The 24,063-nt window shown below is 40.3% G+C and overlaps 1 protein-coding gene and 1 pseudogene across 2 annotated transcripts; both read right to left on the minus strand.

Annotated features, from left to right (window-relative positions):
* Nucleotides 1-1,983: 1,983 nt before the first annotated feature.
* Nucleotides 1,984-2,837, minus strand: LOC143566644 (SKP1-like protein 1A pseudogene; annotated as a pseudogene). The gene is made up of 2 exons (XR_013141271.1): nucleotides 2,560-2,837; nucleotides 1,984-2,160 (listed from the first exon to the last, which is right to left on the minus strand). The product of XR_013141271.1 is annotated as an SKP1-like protein 1A pseudogene (transcript).
* Nucleotides 2,838-12,338: 9,501 nt separating this feature from the next.
* LOC143566733 (uncharacterized) lies at nucleotides 12,339-14,054 on the minus strand. The gene is made up of 2 exons (XM_077053369.1): nucleotides 13,722-14,054; nucleotides 12,339-13,583 (listed from the first exon to the last, which is right to left on the minus strand). The coding sequence occupies exons 1-2, from the start codon at nucleotides 14,052-14,054 to the stop codon at nucleotides 12,339-12,341; spliced, it is 1,578 nt and encodes a 525-aa protein (XP_076909484.1).
* Between the last annotated feature and the right edge of the window lie 10,009 nt (nucleotides 14,055-24,063).

Here is a 24,063-nt window from a genome sequence, read left to right on the forward strand (position 1 = left end):
ATGATGGAATGCTCCAAAAACTAATGAATTGTAATGTTTTTGTTTGGAACATTTCAGAAGAAGAAAGGTCGGCCTTACCACATATGCTTTGGATAATTATGCTTTTGGGATTAAAACTTTGGAACAGTTAATGTGCTGTTATGAGCCCCAACAAACAGTTGGACTACTTTGGATATTGTTAGAAATGTCATTATTCACTGCAAATAAATTATAAAAAAAATGTGTTTTTTTTTGTTTTGTCTTACACTGTATTCGGCGCCGAAAGAGTCTTTCTTCCTCCAAAACACGGACAAAAAAACGTGCTGGTGTAGCCGTTTACAACAGAGCATCATCTTTGGAAACACTGGTTACCGGATCCACTTGTTTCGTGGCGGGTCAGAACGTGTTCTGATCAATACAGATTCTAAGGAAAATGAATTCGGGTCATTTGAAAAAATTCATATGGTCGGGTCAAATTGGATTTTGGCCAGAAGCAAGTCAGGTTTACAAGAGTTGCCTTCTTAGCCCATTGACTAATTTGAGTATGTCTAAATTGACCCGCTGACTAATTTAGAATGACCTAAATGATCCCTTAAATTAATCTACTTTTAAAAAATGGGTAATGATTGGTACCTATACATAATCCAATTGGTTAGCGGGTTATTGGCGAGACAAACCAGTGAGTTTTGTGGGTCCTATCCTGCTAAATATATATTATACACAGAGAATGAAATTGCTATATGTATATGGTAATGGAGGATTTGTTGATTGAAGGTTAGTATCAAACTTAACCTTTGCTGTTGTATTATTGTTATTATCGTACATTATAACTATAACGTATGTTACATACGTTAATACAGTTATAGGAAGGTTAGTGAATGACAGTTATGGTTAATACAGCTATAGGAAGGAGTTATTAACAGCTTCATGGTTGTTGATAAACCGCCAAACCTTATGTACTTGTAATGCATGACCAAATATTTTTTACTTTTTTTTTTTTAAATTTAAGCGGGTGATATATTCAAACGGGCTAACAACGCAAACATGGCCGTTTAACTATGTTAGTGCAATCATGAGCAATAGGTGTCAACACGTACAAACATTTAGTTTTTGGTAGAAAACAGGTAACATAGTGCCCAATTGAGACAGCCTGTATATGTCAAGGTTTTGGAAAAGCTCTCAAAAGAAATCGGGACATCAGTGAACTTAAGCACAAATTGTCATCATCAAAAGGATGGACTAAGTGAGAGGACGATGCGAACATTGGAAGACATGTTTAGGGCATGCGTAACAGATGCTGAATAAACTAGCTAGGATCACCATTTGCATTAATAGAGTTCTCGTATAACAACTATCATAATGTTGCCTTTCAAAGCTTTGTATGCATAGTAGAAAGTGTTGGATAGAGGTGAGTGGGATTCAATTTTCAGCCCCAAATAACATCCAAATAGTCTGGATAAAAGATGATTGAAAGTTGTACCAACAGACAAAAAATTATTTAGTCAAAAGAAGACAGATATTGGAGTTTCATACTGGGAATAATGCGAATTTGAAAGTCTCGAATAGGAAATATGGAAAGCGAATAAAGACATTTTTTAAATAATAGCAATGCAGTGGCTTATAAGATAAAGTTACTTGATAAACTAAAGGTGACTTATTCATGACATATTTTGTTTTACGTGTTTGATTTGGAATGCCATAAGATCTGACTCAGTCGCTACCATACGAGGATATCCAAGTGAACGTCAAACACCGCAACAAAACCGACTAATCTTTTAATCAAGAAAAAAAAGAGGCAGAAAAACCGATGCAATGGCAAGGTCGGAAGGGTACCGAGCAGACTATTAGACCCCAAACCAAAAGCGATATTCCACATAACAAATTCAACACAAAATCGCAAACCAAAATAAACGCAAAAACAATGATCACAACATGATGCAAATAGCCAGATTATGGATGTTCATGGTCTTTGTAACACAAAGATACTATTCCAAAACTACTAAATTAAACAAATAAATTCCCTGAATTCTCCTTGCGCAATTCCTCTTCCTCTTCTGGAGTGAAATCATTCTTGAAGTGGAACGTCTCACGAATTTGTTCAACGGTCTTGCCTTTGAACATGTAAGCAATTGTTTTACAGGACAGATCGAGTAGGCCCTTGATGTTCATATAGTAAGAAGCCTGAAACAAAAGAAAATACAAAAACCATATAGATGTAATTAAACCTCTAAATTAAACAAACTGAACAATGTTGTGGTTGTTCATATATATATAATTGAAGAAAAGATTTAAACAAAACCAATCAAACGAATAGTTTTTTCTTGTCCATGTTTGTTCCTTATTAAGAAAATAAAATGAATGTGTTCATATTCATTCGTTAATAGTATAAACAAACGGTTCATGATCAAGACAAACATAACTGAGCAAAACGTGAATATCAATTTGCTGACTAGAATAATAATCGAACTAGACAGAATCGTTATTAACATTTAAATTTAGTAAAACATAACAATTAACATAAATGTAATGCAAGTACCAATTTAAATGATTAAACATAACAAAATGTGGAAAAAAACGCACCTTCGCAAGATGACAAAGAACAGCCTGATCCACCTTCACAAAGTCGGCATCGAACGACTTCAGATCATAGCTATTTGGTGCCTCAACATGCTTCTTGCAGTATTCAATGACCTTTGAGAGTGTGTTGCCAGTGACCTCAGGAACATCGATGGTGGTACTATCAGCACCGCCAGTTTCAATTCGTGTTTGATCATCAGAGAGTGCAACGCCACTGCCTCATCAACCTCGAACGTAGCACCGTCGGAACTCCTAAGCACAATGGTCTTTGACGAAGACATCACCAGAAATTTTAGTTTCAAAGAAAACCCTAATTAATCAGACACCCTAATTGTTCGATGCAAAATTTATAGTGAAAAATAAATATCTTTGAAGATGTTTCAGGTTAGCCCCTTACCTTTATTCTAAGTTTCAAACCTAGATTAAGTGAACTTAAATTGATCTATTTAGAATAAATGTCTTGTCCTGCGGATGACTTCTGAGGGTGCAAGGATGCTTCCGCACGTGATATGAGGACGTTCTTCCTCTTCCGTGATATGCGGTGATCCATATGTCCCGCGGGTGATATGTGAGAGACTCCTTTATGACCCGCAAGTGGTACATAAGGGTATTTGGGTCTTTTTGGTACCCTACATTTTTTTGGTACCCTACCTCTATAAGTCCCCCCAGTTTCGTGTTTCTTCCATGTGAAGTCCTTATGCGGGTGAAATTCTGGACTTAACGTATTTCGGGGGTTTTTTGGATTTTGAGGTTAGGTAGAAAATATCTTCTGTTGGTTTAGATAATCATGAAAAAGGACAAGTTAACCACTTGTAGGCGCGTGAACAGATGATGGGACGTTTGTGTAGGCTGTTGATGTACCTGACTGCGCTGCTTTTCTCTTTTTCGAATTTCCCGCGTGACATGGCGTGATGTGATTAGGCTATTAATTTTTCTCTCCACTGTTCATATCCCATCGCATTAATTGCGATGGGTATAAAAGGAAGATAAATCTTCTAATCGAAGTTTTATCGCCTTTATTTTCTAATTTCTTTCTTTGCTTTCTCTCTGATAAAGCATTGAACTTTCTCATATACCTTCTTACCAAATTTTCTTCTGCAATGTCTAACCTTCAAACTGAAGTTGACGAGGTAGAAATTTCGTGGGACTACTCGAACTATGAGAGATTGTTAGAGACTTACGGCATTCCTCTTGAGTGGGAGCCGGAGTTTCCTTCTCAGGGTTCTATAGCCAGTTTGTCTCCCCCTGGTAAAATGGCTGTTTATGCCGATTATTTCACATGTGGAAATTTTCGTCTTCCTTTGACAAAATTCTTTGTGAAGGTATTAACTGCCTACGGGATTCATTTATCTCAGTTACACCCACGTATTGTATGTATAGCACGTGACCTGGTACCGCATGTTGATCGTTTTCCGGTTTTCTACCGTCTTGCCATCCGTGATGGTTGGTATACTTGTCAAGACCGAAGTATTGGATACGAGGTTGAGAAGGTGTCATCCGATTGGCGCAGTAAGTTTTTTTGGATTTCTAAGGACGTGGTACCTATTGCCATGGTCCGCTGTCCGGTTAATTCTCGTCTTCCGGACGTTGTTACGGCTGCCCATGAGGGGCGTGATTGGTTCCGCACTCTTATGGCGGAACCAACACCGATGCGGGCACTACCTGAGGAAGCCCTGGTGTGGGCAGGCATGAGCCGTTTGTGGGCATCGGAGTTTATGGGCCCATCTTTTTTGACCTACCTGAACGTAAGTTACCCTCAATGTTTTTCCTTCTTTCCTGAAGTTTTTATGATTAAGTTTTTATCTTTTTCTTTTTTAGGTCGATGTTCTATGTTTAATGCCCTTTTTGAGGACAGGGGTTGCGACCGACATAGCATCCGGGATGCGGGAGGTCTACCTATTCTTGAGAAAACCAAGTCCTGATTCCTTTTCCCAAAGAAGGTGCGGGCTGAGCCTATTGTTTCAGACGCAACCTTTGAAACAGGTTCGTATGTTTTAAACCGTCATCCGCTAAATGCTGTTACTTCTGAAAGGACAATCGCCATTTTATTATCAAGTGATGATGATGGCAATGCCTCTGGTTTTTCTGCCTCTCAAGAAGAGAGGGAGTCTAGTGACAATGTCCCTGAATCTTCTTCTATCGCCCATTTACCGGCAGAGTTGTAGAAGAAAAGAGCCTTATCAGCTTTTCAGGCGAGTCACGCGGATGCACGAGATGCGGACACTGGGGCGGGACCTTCGAAGAAAAAACGAAAAACTCGACGTCCCAAGAAGCCATAGTTCAATCTTGCTGATCGTATTGATACGGTAGAAGGTATATACTACTTTTGAAATACTTTATTATTTTGGACTGTTTAACTAAGCGTAACTTTTGTGCAGATTCACTGATCTTACCAGAAGACGTATCTGAGAAGTTACCTACTCCAACTCCTCAAGTGGAGAAGCAAACATCTCCTCTTCCAGAAAGGGAAGTGGAGGACCAGCCTTCTACTTCTCCAAATAATATTAACGTGGAAGATCAACCGACCTCTCCTCCAACTGAAATTATTATAGGCGAGAGGGCGTCAACTCCTCCGATTGATACTTCAGCAGAGGAACCGAACAACCAATCTGGGACTGATAATCCTTTCGACTATCTGTTCCAGGCTGGTGGTGGTACCGGTTTTCATGAAGACAACCCTGCTGCGGATGTGGGAGGTCATGGAATTAACGAGTCTCCCCCTCGTCCTCCTCCACAACAATCATCGTCCTTCCCAGTTCGCCTAGAACCTTCAGGTTCCTGTTACTATGGGGACGCGAACTTAGGTGATAGACATGATCTGTTTGTCCCTCCATGGGATATTACTAACGGATCCCGGTTCACTGACCCCGGGGTCTGTATGAGTTTTATGAAGCATTGTGCACCACCTGCTGAGATGGCATATCAACGTGACCTCTCTCGCCACGACCTTCATACGAATGTAGCTTATCATCTAGCTAATGCCTTAGCTGGTAGCCAGGAGGTTTTATGTGAGTGGCGTACTCTAGGCGGGAAGGTGGGAGAAGCTTGTCGAGCCACTGAGGCTTCAAAGAAGGAGGCTGAGGAGCACCGTGTTGCGGCCCATACTGCTAAATGGAAGCAGGACGACGCGGAAAACGCCCTAAAAAATGAGCAGGATCGCAATACTGCAGCTGCTCGCCGATGGAAGGAAGCTTGTGAAAAGCAAAATTCCCTTCTTGAGGCTGTTCGGGCCAAGGCTCAACAGAAAGAGATGATTTGGTCCGGGCGTAAGGAGCAAACTCGGCCCTGGAAAATCAAGTGTCTCTCCAAGGCATTCGAATTCAGGAGCTTGAGGCAGAGTTGAAGTTGTAGAGAGAGCAAAATGATCTTAAAGACAAAAGTGCCCTTGAGGTTTAAGCTGCTTATGACTCCCTCCTGCAAGCTCATGAGAAAATGGCCGTGGAATCTCGGGCGCTTCAAGTGCGAGCCGAACGCGCGGAACAGGACCGTCAGTGGTTCCTCACCCGAGGGGTTGATGTTGTAAGCTCTTTCTTCTTTAAGTGTTCATTGCTTACTTCTTATTTCTTATACTGAAAACTTTGTATTTTTATCCTGACAGCTCTTTCTTCTTTAAGTGACGAACTTCGTCCAGTCGGTTTTGACGACCTATGGGATTCATATCTCCCAAGTCCATCCTTTCGAGATGTTACGAATTCGGCACTTCGAATTCAGTTGCCAAGTTCGAAATTTCGAACCGTTTGTCGACAAGTTTGCCCTATTCTACAAAATGACCTTCCGCGACGGATGGTACAGCTTTGCTTCCACCGGGAAGAACGTTATAGGCACGGAATGGATCCGCAGCCTTCATGGCTGGAAGCCTAAATTTTTCTGGATCCGGGAGGAGGCTATCCCGTTCCCGATGACTCGTCGGAAGGAGGAGGAGACCATGCCGGTGGTTCCAGCTTCCGCCCATGAGGGGCTTTCCTGGTTTAAAGCCTTAACTGCTACTCCAACTCCCATGTGCCCAATACACAAAGGGGCAATGGTGAGTGCGAAGATGAACCGTCTATGACCTTTTCCCTCGTTGGAACCGTACTACGAACAGACTACAAGAGTAAGTTTTGGGAGTATTCCTTCTCTTGTTTTAATACTTCTCAGATTTCTGACTGTAATCATTATTTGTGCAGGTGAGGGTTCCGCCTTTAGCACCTTGTTAGATCATGAGGGAGGAATGATGGTGCGCCGCCCAATTCATGTAAGGGATGTGCCTTTTCTTGAGCGTACCTATTCCAATTTTGTGTTCCCACCGCGTTTCGCTCGGAACCCATAGTTTCTGAGGCGATGTACGCCAAAGGTGAGGCATACGTTAAGGATTGCATCCAGAAAGGTGAGGGAATTCTAAAACCCCGATCTGTGACTGCTATTACTTCCAGCGGAGTGGTTGTACTAAAGGTGAGGCATACGTTAAGGATTGCATCCAGAAAGGTGAGGGAATTCTAAAACCCCGATCTGTGACTGCTATTACTTCCAACGGAGTGGTTGTACTCTTTTCCTCCAGGGAAGAGTCGTCACTTTGTGATGGAAGTTTTCCGGCTGATGCTAACAAAGTTGTGGACTCAACTGCAGGTCTCACCCGCCAAAGAGCCACTACTAGCCAGACAGCGGGTCAAGATGATGTTGACACTGCTGCGGGAGGAGACCATCCCCAACCCGACGATGTCACTACTGAAGGTGAACGTCCGATTACTGGTGCGGATGCTTCGAAGGTGGCTGGCAAGCGCAAGGTGCATCCTGCCAAAGCCGCCTCTAAGAAGAAATCTAAGAAGGCAAAACCTTATGCTTTGGAATCACGTTTGGACCAGCTTGACGCAAACGATCCTTCTTTAGGTAGGCAAAATCTTTTTACTTGTTAGCTGATGTGGATTAGAATGTTTCTAACCCATTGTTAATGTTTTTCAGTGAACCTGGATAACCTTTCTGAAGGTGTTTCAGGTCTGAAAAGTTCTACTCCTCTTCCGCCACCACCACATAATAGTTCTAAGGATCCGATTGAGGTGGCGGATGACTCTCCTCTGAAGAGTCAAGAGGTCGGCAATACTGAACATGTCAGTATGTCGCCTTTTTATAATGTTCATCACTTCAGGGACCAAGGAGGCGTGAGCATGTTTCCTCACGCTCCTCAGACTTCTCCAGCTCCTCAGGAGGAAGATCCTACCCCACACCAACCGCGCTAGTCCTTACGTCGGGATTCAACATTCCGTGACGTGGACTTATGCTTTGAATACTTGCGGGAGAGTCTTCCTCTTGGTGAAAGGGAGCGACGTCGCCGTAGTATTCGCCAAGAATTATTGAACTCCAATTCTTATTATCTGGCGAATACTATTTCCACTAACCAGGAAATAACTATGGACTGGTTGGCGATGAATGAGCAATGGGATGAGTTGGCGACCTCTGCAAGAGAGGCCAAGGAGGAAGGTATGAAAGCTATAAACGAGGCCCGAGAGGCCCGCCAGGCTCTGGAGGAGGAGAAGGTTGCTCGGTCCGCTGTCGAGGATGCCAGGATTGCTCTCCAGAAACAACTAGATGATCAAGCCAAATTAATGGATGAGCAAGCCAAATTAGTGGAGGCTCTTCGAGCTGAATCGGCAGCCAAGGACAAGCGTTTGTCTTATCTTAACGCCAAGATCCGAGATCAAGCTTTGGAGTGCGCCGGTCATAAGATGGAGCTTGTACAGGCCAAGGCGGACCAAAAATGGCTATTGGCAGAAGCTATCCCCAAGGTATGTACCTTGTTTTTATTATAAATAATCTAAGTAATTAGATTTACTTATACATGATTGTTCCAACAGGTCATCGCCGATGTTCGGGCAAGTGATGAGCTTGGGAACTGTGTTGCTGTTCTCTTGAAGGCATCCAAGCAAGCTGGCTTCAAACTGGGTTTCGAGGAGGGTTACCAGTTTGGTTCAACTTCCAAGATTCCTGGGGAGTATATTTTGGCTGGCCAGGATACTACTGCCGTCCTTAAACAGAAATCAAAGGATTTTGATTCTTTGAAATTTTCTTTGACGGAGCAGATATCCGGGCTTGCGGATAAGGAGGACAGCATCAAGTAGCTAAAATCTCTTCTTGAGCTTGATGAAGAAGATGAAGAAGATGCTGAGGATGCGGAAGGCGAAAGTGCGGGACACAATTACGTCGCGCCATAGACAGATTTTTCTTTTTCTTTGAAATTATCTTTTCCATACCTCTGTAATCCCTTTTCTATGAATAAAGAAGGCGTATTTTTATATTCGATACACTTTGTTTATTTTTCATAATATAAGTGTTTGGAGGATCTTCTTTGTAGGGCAATAAAGGATTACATAACAATACAAGTTTTAAACGACTGAAATGAAACTTCTATAAATGAGGCATAAGCCGAATTACAATAAGTGAAATTACATAGATTGTGAATATCTAATTAGGCACGCAGGCCAAAAGAAAAACAAACTATATGTAGCATTTCTTTAGTTGGGCCCAATTCCAAGTTCTAGGGATCTCAGTCCCATCCAACTTTTCTAACTTGTAGGCTCCTCTAGATAAAACTTTCTGAATTTTATATGGTCCTTCCCAAGTTGGGGCCAACTTGCCCGGAGGCTCTTTCTCGGAGGCTTCATTATTGCGAAAGACATAGTCTCCCGCATCAAACTCACATCTGTTGACCGGCGAGTTATAATACTTTTGCAACTGTCGTTTGTAATTATGCTCGCGGATCAATGCTAGTTCTCTCCTCTCTTCGAGGAGGGCAAGGTTCATCCGGAGTTCATGATCATTATCCTCAGTCAGTAAAACTCGGGAGGATGGGATTCCAATCTCGGCTGGAATCATGGCCTCTGTGCCATAAGTTAGACTAAAGGGGGTTTCAGAATTGCTGGAATTCTTTTGGGTGTGGAAGGCTCATAGTACGTGGGGCAATGCGTCGACTCAATCCGTCCGTTTAGTCCCTAGTCTTGCTTTGATTCCATCCTTGATCGTCCGGTTGAATCTCTCGACCTGACCTTTCGCTTGCGGGTGAGTTACAGAAGTGAAAATTTGAGAAATGTGTAACTCTTTTAACCATTCTTGTAGCCCACTGTCCGCGAATTGAGTTCCGTTATCACTAACGAATTCCAGAGGAAGACCAAACTGATATATTATGAATTCCCACAGGAATTTCTTAACACTTGTTGCTGTTATGGAAGCAACCGGTTTAGCTTCCACCCACTTTGTGAAGTAGTCGATGGCTACTATCAAGAATTTGACAAGTCCGGGGGCTTCAGGGAACGGTCCCATTATATCAATTGCCCATTTCTCGAATGGCCAAGCCGAAGTGACTGGAACTAACTCGTTCTTTGGTCGTAGCGTGTTAGGAGCATGACGCTGGTATGAATCACACTTTCTAATTTCGTGCACAGCATATACATGCATTCCTGGCCAATTATATCCGGCGTTCATTATCTTTGCTACGACCATGCGCGGGCCAGCGTGAAGACTACATATACCTTCATGAACTTCTCTATTTAGATAATTCGCGTCCTCGGCATCCACACAAAGAAGTAATGGTCCGAGGAAGGAACGTCGGTATAGAACACCATCGTGTAGCTGATAGTTCAATGCTTTGTGTTTTATCTTCCGGGCCGTTATCTTTCCTTCTGGGAGAGCTCCGGTTGACAAGTATGCTATAATGGGTGTCATCCAGGATTCCACTCCAGTTTGGATCACTAACACTTGGTGTTGCAGAATAGACGGGAGATCCAATATTTTGATGCGGATGTCTTTGGCAAAATGTTTAAAGTTTGTTGAAGCCAATTTACTAAGAGCATCTGCTGACTTGTTCTCGCTTCTCTTTATGTGAATGACCTTGCACGAGGAGAACTGAAGCATCAAATCTTTCGCCTGTGATACATTTGAAGCCATGATGTCATTCTTTCCTTCATATGTGCTATTAATCTGCCTCGCAATTAACATGGAATCCACTCGAGCTTCCAAATGTTTAACCCCAAGCTTTTTAGCAATCCGTAAGCCTGCCAAAAAAGCTTCATATTCTGCCTCGTTGTTAGTACTCTTGAAGTCTAACTTTATGGCATATGTGAACTCATGACCTTCGGGATTGACTAGCCTGAGGCCTGCGCCACATCCCTCACTGCTTGAAGCTCCATCCGTGAACAGAGACCAAATCTGTCCTTGCTCGGGAGGTGCTTGAGGTTGTTGCTCGATCCAACATTCTTTCTCCTTGTGTTGCGGGACTTCAGTGACGAAGTCCGCCAACACCAGCCCTTTAATTGTCGGTCTAGGTTTATATTCTATCGCGTGTTCACCTAGTTCGATGGCCCACTTGGCCAATCGCCCAGACAATTCCAGCTTGTTGAGGACATTTTTAAGCTTGTATCTGGTTAAAACGTTGATGGGATGCCCCTGAATGTATCTGCGGAGGCGTCGTGCTGCATAAACCAATGCCAAGACTAATTTCTCTAGCATGGAATATCTCGTCTCCGGGTCTGACAGTGTTCTACTGACGTAATAGATTGGTGTTTGAACGTTTTTTCTATCCGTCAGAAGGACAACTCCAATAGCAATGTCTGATGCTGACAGATACATTGTTAGAGGTTCTCCCGCATAAGGTGCTGTCAACGTAGGTAGTTCCATCAAACATTTTTTGACCTCCAAGAAAGCTTGTTCCACTTCCGCGGTCCATTTGAATTGTGCATTCTTGAGGCAATTTCTCAGTGTTGTTACAAAAGGATACGACTTGGCGGCATGGTTCGCCAAGAAACGATTCAAAGCAACCAAGCGACCGTTGAGTGTCTGAACTTCCTTGAGGGAGGAAGGAGAAGGCATGCGGGCTACAACTTGGACTTTATCCAGATTAGCTTTGAAGCCCGCACCCGTGACAATCACTCCGAGGAATTTTCCTTCCTCCATCCCAAATGAACATTTAGCTGGTTTCAGCTTCATATTGATGCTCCTCAAGGTTTCAATTGTCTCTTCGATATCTCTCAACATCTGGTCTTCCTCAACACTTTTGATCACAAGATTGTCCATATAAACTTCCAAATTTCGACCAATTTGTCCTTTAAACGCTACATCCATCAACCCTTGGTATGTGGCACCTGCATTCTTCAATCCGAAGGGCATCATTTTGTAGCAAAAAGTGCCTTGATCGGTGCGAAACGCTGTTTTGTCTTCATCGTCCGCAGCCATGTGGATCTGATGATAGCCTTTGTAGGCATCCAGGAAACATTTAAACTTGAATGGTGCCACAACGTCGACTTTGAGATCTGTTTCGGGCAAAGGATAACAATCCTTGGGACAAGCCTTGTTAAGATCCTTGAAATCTATACACATCCACCATGTCCCGTTGCTTTTGGGAACTATAACCGGATTGGCGACCCATGTTTGATATTGAATTGGTCAGATGATTCCATCCTGCAAGAGGTCCTGAACTTTCTCATGCATTTCTTTTGTTTGTTCTGTACCCATCTTACGCTGTTTTTGAACGATCGGTGTAAACATAGGGTTTACCCTCAGTTTGTGTTCCGCAATGCTCCGCGGGACACCAGACATGTCCGCGGGCTGCCATGCAAAAACATCAATATTTTTTGACAACAGCTGCTTCAGAAAAGTTCTTACTATCTCGGAGATAGTAGGTCCAATTGTTACAGTTTGATCAGGAAACTTCTTGTTCAAAACCTACGTTTCAGTCTCAGTTCGTTGAGCATGTTTTGGAATCTTGCTGGGTTTTGAACTCTCAGTTGCAAAGCAATGTCGATTGACATGAATTATTGTCACTCCGGTGGGTGTTGGAATTCCCACGCGCCATGAGCAGTTGACGGATGAGCATTGAAGTCACCAATGGCTTCCCATCCGAGGATGATATCATGTTTCGATGTTGCCGGCGGAACTAGGAATTCAACCTCCTCGGTCCTTGAACGAATTCCATCGCTCAAGGTAACCGGGAAAGAAATCACCCCACGCGGATGCATTATTTCTCCTCCGAATCCTGATACTGGAGCATGAATAGGTTTCAACCTCTCTTTATCTTCATCATCCAATTGCTCAAAGAACTGTTCGTATATGATGTACATGATGTCCGATGTACTTCCAGTGTCAAAGAAAACATATTGGGAACGATAGTGACCGAAAACAACAGTGATAATTAAGGGATTTTTGTTACTGGGACCGCCTTTGACACGCGGAAAAATCACTGGTTCATTTTTCCATTCTTCCTCATCACATTCTCCTCTTTTTCCTCCCGTCTTTTGTCTGCCCTGGATCATATGGACGTTCAAGTCCTTGACTTGTTTTTTGGATGGGCCCTGGATGTCCCACATAGGAGCTTTACCAGTCCCCGACTTTCCATCTTCCACTAGGTGTCTAAGCTTACCGGACTTTACAGCCGCTTCAATTTCGCTTTTTAAAGCATTACATTCGTTCGTATTATGGCCAATGTCATTATGAAATGAACAATTTTTTTTGTTATCGAGGAATGACCTCCTCGTGAGTGGTTGGGGCTTCCGGAAGTTCACGTTTTCAGTGGTGAGGATTTCAGCAGGAGTTTTCGAAAGAGGAGTCCACCTGTGAGGACCTCGACTCGAGGATCCTGTTTTGTTCTTATTGCCAATGAGGGATCTTGCATCAAATGGTTTTGATACCTCTGTATTTGGCTGAAGTCTTGACCAAATTGGCCCCTTTGCTTGTTTATTGGGTCGTGGAGTTTGAAACTCAACTTTGAATTTTTGTTTTGAACTGTTGTTCCCCAATATTTTTTCAGTATTAGCAAATAACTTTGCTGCGGTCATAAGATCATCCCACTCCTTTGGCATTCCATCACGGCCAGTGAGTGTACGAATCAAATCGTCACACTTGACGTTCTTGCGGAAGGCACCGCGAAGCATGTCCTTACTTATTCCACCAATGTTCAGACTTTCGTCATTAAACCTGGTAATAAAATCTTCAATGGATTCATTATTCCGGCGAACAACAACCAAAATTTCTGATTGGTCACACGTGTGCTTCTTCTGTTGGCTGAACTATTGTGAGAATTTCTTCACCAGATCATCCCAACTAGAAATTTGACCATCAGGAAGTTTTTCAAACCATTCCCTCGCTGCCTCTGTTAGTGTCAATGCGAACATATGACACCAATAGGGGAGCGTCCATCCGCTCACACCACCCACCACCACGATGTTCTGCAGATGATCACTAGGATCAGTCATGCCATTGTATCTACCCACCGTTGTAGGTATCTTGGCATTGACAGGAAATGGTGTTGTCGCAATGCTAGCTATAAATTTTGACTTCTCGGCAAAGGCTGCCGGACGGTATGGTTTGGTGAAATCTTCCTCAGCGTTGCTATGATACTCAGTATGGCGGACGACATCACGCGGACCACTACTTCTTGCTCTTGAACTCATCCTGCTATTTCCCGTATAGAAGCTATCTTCCGGATGATAAGTTGAGTCATAACTGTCATATTCATCCAAATAGGAAGGCATCCACATGTTTATGCGAGGATGAGGACGTAGCCTTCGTGGCTCAATAAATTCTTGATCAGTTTGTTGGCTATAACGAATTTGACTTCCTCTCACCGTTGGAGGAAGAGAAAGAGATCTCTAAGGAGACTTTTCGTAAGTCAAAGTACGGGCATGATAACGTTCATTACGTACCCTGCGTTCGTATTCCGCCGCCAAACTTTCTTGTTGCACGCGGAACCATTCATCCGGAGACAACATTCCTCTAGATCTGGATTCATGACGATGAGATCTCGCTAGTTCAGAGTCTCCGGAATCAACTTACAGATCCATAATTGATCTAGTACGACGAGTCTCTCTCGTAATTCGTCCTTGATCTGCCAAATTGGAACCCCCCGGAGCCGTAACAAGTCCCAAATCGGTGGGAGTTGGTCCGGTTGGCGTAACAACATGATCAAGGGTACGACCTTCCGGAGTTACACTGGTGGCACGTGAACCCGAAGCTAAGCCACGTGCAAAAATACTGGAAGCAAAATCTTCGGGTGCTTCAGTATTATCGACACATGGTATTTGTACAGGAGTTCCCGTCGGCCCTTCAGAAAGTTTACTCATACTTTAAACGAACCGAAAAACCAACGAAGAAAAAATTGTGCAGTTCTAACACCAACACGGATGGCGCCAATGAAGAAACACGGGTCCGATCCCCTGTTATGGGTCCTGGATCCAATGAGTCCTCAGGGTAAAATACGATAACTACTAACATAGTATGAGAACAACTTCCCAAAGTCCAATGACCAGAACCTGCAAAACAGACACCGTGAGTCTCGTTACAGGAAGGACAAGGTGGGGGTCTTCCTGTAACCACCCTCCGGCGTGAGAATCAGTAACGTTCGTAGTGAAGCAAGTACTGAAGCAAAGTAGACAAAGTGTAGTCAGAATACAAGTGAGTGAGTATAAATGAATACCTCATGCGGGTTGATAAGGTATTTATAGCCGAAGGAGGTAGGAAGGTGACTGGGCCAACTTTCCTCTTCTAGAAGGTCTTAATAACCGCCTGGACGCGTGTCCTCTTATGATAGGTTGAGCTATACGTCCCATGTGCATGGGTATAAGAACCTGGACACGCGTCACTAAATGATAGGACGAATTGCACCCTGGCCATGTGCACGGTTATAACAAACTGGCTAGGTGTCTTTCTTTCATTGGTGGACAAGTCACGTACTCCTCAAGTAACAATCGTGGACGTTCTTCTAGAGTGTAGTTAGTTATTGACAGCTGTTTAATTGGCATTGCCCTCCGATTATACTGGCGGACCAATGTCTTGTCCAGCGGCTTCTGAGGGTGCCAAGATACTTCCGCACGTGATATGAGGACGTTCTTCCTCTTCCATGATATGCGGGTGATCCATATGTCCCGCGGGTGATATGTGAGAGACTCCTTTATGACCCGCGGGTGGTACTTAAAGTTATTTGGGTCTTTTTGGTACCCTACCTCTATAATATGGAAACTGATATTAATAATCTTGATTTAAGTATCATCGAACATATAGACAATTCTGATAATCATTGTTACAGTTTGATCCCTAACCTTAGAATCATTTGAAGATTGCATTTAGGTTCATGATAAAACTGAGATTCAAAAAATGTTATCTAACACCGATCTTTACTTAAATCAAAATCCTTGACATCGTTCAATGTACTTATATTTCCTCCAACTTTGGATAATGGTAAAATCATTGATATCTATGATCCATATCTAGTTGTCAAGATGGAAAGTGTTTATTGTTTTGAATTATAGTTTATGGGGAGTGAATTCATCGAATATGGTTTTGGAGGTTTGAGAGGGTATGATGCATGCTTCTTAAACAATACATATACTGTTTTGATGATTTAACATGGAACTACAAAATTCAAAAATCGGTGGGTAATTTACAAGACAAAGTGTTTATTTTCTTTTGGCAGTGAGTTTCAATTTGATTGTGTGGGGTAAACAACATTGAGGAGGATAATGTGACCAAGCAAATCCAAATTGACTCAAATTGTTTACATATCCTGAAAATCTATGTTATTCGGGTGCAGAAATTTAAACGAATTGTGAGTTATTAATATTGAATACCTAGAAGAGATTTCACTTAAACTTAATTTTCTTTAACTAAAGTTATAAACCCTAAATTACAAAAATGTTTGTGGGAGATTGAAGGGGAAAGAATCAAGAAGGCATTAATTATTTTTTGGGAGAATTAAGGGTAGAGAAGATTCAAGAACAAATTGGTGTGGGGGGGGGGGGGGGGGGGGGGAATTGAAAGGGGTAGTTTGGGATTGACAATGAAATTGTCAAGAAAACATGAATGTTTGGTGGTGGTGTTAGGTAGCACATAAATTGGATAGAGGTGATGGTGGGAATGGTGATAAAGATGAAGGAATTTTTCTAGGATTGACGCAAACTGAATATTTCTATACCAGGTGGATGCTAAATAAACATTATACAGTATAATAGTCATTTCAGTTTTCTGTTTGATGAAAGTTAGCCTGAGGGACTCAAAGTGCGTTCGTTTTGAAACTATAGGGATGCAAATATGTGATTTTGACATATTGTGGCACATTTTGCTCCCGCTCTAAAAGCATAGTGACGCAAATATGATTTTTCCTTTATTTCTTTTAGCTAAGCCCATATGCCCAACATGATTTAAAACTAATAAGAAAACATAAATAAAAACTCTTTTGGCAGAAACAGGGAAAGGTTGGAACATCGGAAGGAAAGAATGGAAAAGTACGAACATGATTGAACAAATAAAAAGGTTGGGCAACATTGATTCATTTTCGTTTCCGTCTCAAACATGACACTATGAGAGTGTGAATGACTAAATGAGGGGCGTTATATTCCAAATTTTTTGAAGGTTCAAATCTTGAATGGTCCAAAGAACCAAAGGGGGCACCAGGGAAGAAAACCACTAAATCAGGTTTGATTATTTAATTTAAACCTTTAATTTAACCCCTAAGCCATGTTTTGATTGTGATTAGTTAAATTTAAAGGTGTTAGTTATTTGAAATTGAAGTATATGGTTATGTTCTCATACTAATCAATTGAAACCGAAGCATACATTGATTTTGTAAAGGGCCGATTACAAGGGTTCTTCTAAAATTATGCATTCGAAGTCGAAATTGTTCAATTAGGTTTATCCATTTATTATAAATTCCCACTTAAATGTGCTTGAATATAATTAAGTTTATCCATATATAAGTTTTTATATCTGATAATACATATTTATAGTTTTTTAACGGTCAATGAATATTTCAAATGGACTACTGACTAAATTCACAATATCGAGATACACTCATTTTTCTATCCAGGGAAAACTCTCACTGAAAACCAACGCCCATGAACACTCGCCGAAGGCACCACAGTGCGGTGAGATCTACCTATTCAATTCAAGGATCACATAGTAAAATAGTTTAGATATTATGTGGGCTACTAGTCTTTTTCTAACTTAAGAAAACATATTTAAAATGTCATATAAAATTGTTCAATCCATCCATTTTATTTAAATTATAATCATTGTTTTAACTTATTTGATAGGGATTTTTAGATATTTTCTCTTTATATGTAAATGCCCCTTTATAGGAAATATGTTTCTATTTTATATGTTTTTGCTGATGGAATTATTTCCCGTTCTCGCATGCTCTTGGGCTTGCAAGGCTTGGACTATATCTTCAAATTTTGGCGTTGTTTCTCTCCTAACGACCCCTCTAATTATGGTGAGGAGTAGTCTTATTAATGCCTGTCGTAGGTGTTTAAATGATCACATAATCATCTTCATCCTCTACTTTTGAAGTATTGTCTAAGATTTATACCCACATGTTTACCAATTAAATCAATTATACCTTCAATTCTGAGAATTGCATGTGACTTATTGTTCTTACATTTTAGAATAAGTTGTGTATATTTGTTGACAAAAAATATATTAGTTAATCAATTATTTTTATTATAATTAGAAGATATAAGTTAATTAGATTAATATATAATTATAATCTCTCTTTCGAAAATTGAGATTTTTATATTTATAGCAATTTTTTAAAAATATAAATGCCATTTATCTCATGAGGCATCAATTTCAATATATCTCTAAATCCCAACTTAAGTTATTGATTGTTGGGAATTTCCGAGTCAGTCTGTGGCTTGGTGCGTGGGACGGCTAGGATATTAACTTGGCGTGCAAGTTAAGAATAAATAATATTAATCAATTTATAGATGATTATCTAGTTTCCTATTTGATACATGTTAGGAAGATGATTATTACGGAATTGATTAATTAGAATTCCGGTTATAGTATAACGTGTTAGGTTAGGTATAAATATCGTGCTTAGGGTATGGGACAATTTGTATCAAATTTTTGAGTTAGATTTCTTAATTAATAAAGTTTGGGTGTTAGCCAAATATTGTTTCTTTTTTCCCATTCATTACGCACCTTTGATTACCAGAATGTATCAGAGCGGTTAAGCTCTTGGAGTTGTTCGGTCAAAGTCTCGATCAGAGGAAAGAATGTAGACCGGGTCAAGGGTCGAAATTGTTTTGGAATTAATTGAGAAAAAAAAAGGTTGGGTTTCAAAATTCTCATTGAGTTTTATTTTGGTTTAACAAAGTTGGGTTCTGATCGTGTTTTGTTGAATGGAATTTTCTTTTTGGGACAACCAACATAAGGTTGGTTGGATTTTTTTTCTTGAGGAGTTGTATTGTAACACTTCAAAGAATCCAAAATGAAGAAAAAATAGAAGTTTGTTTTTATTCTCTTTTGGTTCTTGAAGTCAAATGACAAAAAAATTAGCAAGGTGGTTAATTCTTTATGTTCTCTTGGTTCAGCAAAGCTTGATTGGCTTGTTTTCGCGATTAGAGTTTAACGAAAAACAAATAGGTGATCAATCGGCCAAATAAACGAATACGGACCAAACTCGTTTCAATGTCTGAAACTAACAACAACGAATTACACGGTCTGGTTTATGCATATGCACGTACTGTTGAATGCGCATGGCGTGTGGGACACGATCGATTCGGGTTACGGCGATGAAAAACTAAATAATATTGCAATCGCCTTGATTTTTCAATCAATCCTCGAATCACAGATTTTACAAGTTGGTAATCTGCGTACGGCGAAAGAGATGTGTGAAGCGTTAAAGATCCAACATCTAGGTGTTGAGCGGGTGAAAGAGGCGAAGCTCCAAACCCTAACGTCAGAGTTCGACAGGTTGGAGTTGAAAGAAATAGGGACAATTGATGAGTATGTAGCCACGTTATCGAGCTACTCATCAAAGCCGCCACGCTCGGAGAGATATTTTCGGAAGAAAAATGTTAAACAAGTTCCTTACGAGTCTTTCGAGACGTTTAATTCATATAGTAGTATCACTCGAGCAAGTTTAGATTTAAGGACTGTTAGGTTTGATGATGTGGTGGGTCGATTAAAAGCCTATGAGGAGAGGATAAAAGAAGATATTCAAACCGAGAGCAGTCAAAGTCGGTTAATGTTCACTACATCTGAACCGTTTAGCAGGGTCGAGGTCGAGGATCCTATACTTCAAGAGGACGAGGACGCGGTCGAGATGATAACAAGAAACGTGATGACAAAAAAGGAAATGGTATGGAACGAGATTTATCACGCATCAAATGCTACAGGTGCGATGAATACGAACACGTAGTCTCAAGATGCCCCTGACCGATTTTGGAAAGATGAAGCAAACTGAACCGAAAAGAGGAAGCTGAAACAAGGGGTTTAGACACTTCGTTTTTCATGATGGAAGGTGTCAGGAAACCGTAGTAATTCCGACAAAATATAATACCGATTCGGGCGAAACTGACATGTGGCACTTAGATAATGGGGCAAGTAACCATATGGTGGGAAACAGTGAATATTTTGCGGAATTAAACGAACAAATAGTCGGACGAGTAAGGTTTGGAGATAATTTGTGTGTACCGATCGAACGAAAGTGTTCGTTTATTTTTAAAGGTAAAAGTGGAAAGCAAAAATTGATGACCAATTCCGGGTATGCAGTGTAATGTGATTAGATAGGGTCAAGCAACCGAGTCGGGTTATGATATGCGGATGAAGAGCAACTACTTGACGGTGCCCGATAGTAGTGGGAAGTTATTAATGAAGGTCACGAGGAACACCAACATGATTTATAAAATATGACTAAACTTTGGGAACACAACCTGTTTGAAAACAAAGTTACCTGGTATGATCTCTGGTGTTTGCGGGCCAATAGATTCCGGGTGTAGACTAGTGAAACCGAACCCAACCCAAACTAATAGCAACAATAGCAATGGATTTGGTACTAAAATCAGAAATAGCGACGGGTCTAAAACAAACTGCGGTAATAGCGACGACGAAACTGTCGCTAACAACAGCAATAGCGACAGCCACATTATAAACAACAATGGTGTTGTCGCAAACAGCAGTAACAGCGACAAACTGTCGTTAACAGCACAAACCCCGTCGCAAACTGCAGTAAAGTAAATTCCAATGTAGAACTCGAAGAACTTTTAGTGTTATTGAATGATGACATGAGTAGTTTTGATGAAGAAAAATCGAAACCCGAGTGGATGAAAGCGATGCGAGCCTAGATCGATTCATTCGAAATCAAGACGCGGAGTTTAACAGGGTTACCAAAAGAGGTTAAACCAATCAGAATCTCGACGAGTTGATAAACAAACACAAGGCGAGGCTTGTGGTGAAAGGATACGTGTAACAACCCGGTATTGACTATGATGAAGTGTTCGCCCCGGAAGCACGAATCGAGAAGGTACGGATTGTTGGTTACTTTTAGGCGGATTAAATTAAAGGATATGAAAGCTTTTCAAAAGTTGGAAGATCTTCCTTGTACGATTCAGAAATTCAGGGGGTGGTTGGGAATTCCCGAGTCAGTCCGTGGCCTAGTGCGTGGGACGGCTAGGATATTAACTTGGTGTGTAAGTTAATGAATAAATAATATTAATCCATTTATGGATGATTATTAAGTTTCCTATTTGATACATGTTAGGAAGATGATTATTATGGAATTGATTAATTAGAATCCCGGTTATAGTATAACGTGTTAGGTTAGTTATAAATACCGTGTTTAGGGTATGAGACAATTTGTATCAAGTTTTTGAGTAAGATTTTTTGATCAATAGAGTTTGGGTGTTAGCGAAAAACCGTTTCTTTATTTTTGTTCATTACGACCTTTGATTACCATATGATGACATATAACCTTATAATTAGCTTAAAATTTGGGTGTGGTCCTAGATGTGTGTGTGGCTTGATGGCCATAATCCACTCTAAACTTTATCTATATAACATATTGTAACTTTGTAAGTATTTGCTGCAAGTGGACTGGAACACTCTTCTTATATTACTCGCCTACTCTCTCACTATACTCGCGTATCTTTACTTATCACCTCTTGAAAATTTCTATCTTAGTCTTTGATAGGGGTTAAATTATACATATTTTATATGAACATTTCCTGCATTTTTAATCGTATATTGAGCTAAGTCTATTTAATAGTACTACAAATTGGTTCATATTTGAATTCTATCAGTTTCAAGTGACAACCAACTAAATGTTGTATTTTTTTTTATTACTCTTGAGACCAACGATTGAAACTTTAAACAAATTAAATATTTACCTATTTGCTTTGTAGTAGTTTTTATATAATAATATATATGTTTATATAGAGGAAGAGAGCGACCAAGGATCAGTCAGCGACGGTTATGAAGAAACCGTTGTATATGATCGTTCCTCTATTTTTACCCTAATAAACCAAAGTTATATCCAAAATAAATAAATTACATAAGATGGGCTTTAATACTAAAGTCTTGTAGCCCAAACTAACTTAACTAAACATGATTTAAACACTAAATAAAATAAACAGAATATGGGCCGAATCTTGGAATGTATTAATGTGTTAACATTCACCCGCTTAATCCATTTAAGGTAATGCCCGATCCTTCAATATTCTGCAGCAGGTTCTTCCTCAACAAGGAAGAAATCATCCATATCTTCAAGGTCCTCCAATGCATCCAGCTTGCAGTCTTCATCTTTATCATCATCTAGCATAAATGCATCTTTAACCGCATCTTTCATTTGATTATCTTGTACCTTGGTTTCTTCATTGGCATCTTCACAAGCTTTACCATCTTCATTAGTAATTTCTTCTAGCATCACAGCATTATTTCCTTCTTTCACATTTGTACTGGTTTCTCCTTCTTCATTCTTTGCCAAACCGTATCTCCAAGCCATCAATTCCAAGTAACACGTATAGATCATCATTAGATTTGTAGCATAACTTTGTTGCAAACCCAATTTTGACACTATATCCAACCATTTTCCATCCTTTGTTGCCTTCTTATATCACCGGCCTCTTCGACATATAAATATAAGTCAAATAGATCAATTTCTTGCCCATTGGGAAGTTTAGGTGGATATTTCTTATTGGTTTGATTGAAATGATCCTCATAGAACCACTTTACAAATTTACCGAGTTCTTTACGTAATGATTCTTTACATAACATCACATAATTTGGTATGTGAAGGGAATCTAAGAAATTTACCCAACCTTCATTAGATTGTTTATTTGGTTTTCCTTGATCCACATCGGGATCATTAACCAAAGCAAACATATTATCCTTAGCATCATGATCAAACCATCCTTCAACTTTGACTTCCAATTTTCCCTTTTCTAATTCAAGCACAGTTTGATCATCTAAGGCATCATAATAATTAACAATTTAATTGTGTTCAGAATTATTACTAGGTTCCCTCAATGTGTCAAACATACCGTTTATGTAACATTTATCCCCTTCAAATGTTATTTCGAATCCTTGATCATTTAATTGTGACAAACTCAACACATTCCTTTTAAAAGTTGGTAAAAACCTAACACTTGGAATCAATTTCGAGTTTTCATTCATAGAAATTTCTTTTTCAACGATCCCACGGGAATATAGAATTCCATAATCAATGCCCTTTGTTTCAATTGAAAAACAACTTTTCAAATTTTTAAACATTGACTCGTCTCCGGTCATATGTTTTTTGAACAAAGGATCAACAACCCATATTTTGTACCAATTTCCAAACTCGGTTCCCTTAACCAAGTAATCTTTGGGATAATTGGTATCAAACGAAAATAATTGAGGAGACTTACTCATACAATTGGCTGCCAAATGACCGCGAATACGGCACCGATAACATTTAACCCGTTTCATGTTATGTTTAGAACTTGAATTACCCTTGTACACAACCTTATCATTACCTTTTGCTTTCGACGTTGATTTCCGGGTTGCCAAGGATCTCGCGGTTCCAGAATTATGGGTTTGTTTTCTCCATGTGCCTTCTCTTGGACATGATTCGATCTACATGTCTGCCAAGCCCCTCATGATTATCTTATTCCCAAAACCAAGTTTTGAATCACCGCCAGAACATCGATGTTCAAGGCTTTCGGCAGGACTTCGAATACTCCCAGTGGCATTACAATCGTAAAGTGAATCGCCTCTTACCTTTGCTATGATTACACTATTAGAATATGGTATCCCATGTTCGATCTTCTCTGTTTGAATTTTGATATTGGTTTCATTATGGTGTTTTTCACAGCAACAATAATAATAACACAGCAGCAATAACAATAATATATGAGTGAGATTGAAGGAGAATAAATAATAACAACAATATATATATTGATTAACTGACTGTTTAAAGCAGATTTTGGACTTGGTTTATATAGAGGAAGAGAGCCACCAAGGACCAGTCAACGACGGTTATGAAGAAACCGTTGTATATGATCGTTACTCTATTTTTACCCTAATAAACCAAAGTTATATCCAAAATAAATAAATTACATAAGATGGGCTTTAATACTAAAGTTTTTGTAGCCCAAACTAACTTAATTAAACATGATTTAAACACTAAATAAAATAAACATAATATGGGCCGAATCTTGGAGTGGATTAACGTGTTAACATTCACCCCCTTAATCCATTCAAGGTAATGCCCGATCCTTCAATATTTTGCAGCAG

This window comes from Bidens hawaiensis, unplaced genomic scaffold (assembly GCF_021521415.1).
Source record: "Bidens hawaiensis isolate Kalapana, Puna unplaced genomic scaffold, B.hawaiensis_p1.1 tig00000097_1, whole genome shotgun sequence".
In the NCBI taxonomy this organism is placed as follows: domain Eukaryota; kingdom Viridiplantae; phylum Streptophyta; class Magnoliopsida; order Asterales; family Asteraceae; genus Bidens; species Bidens hawaiensis.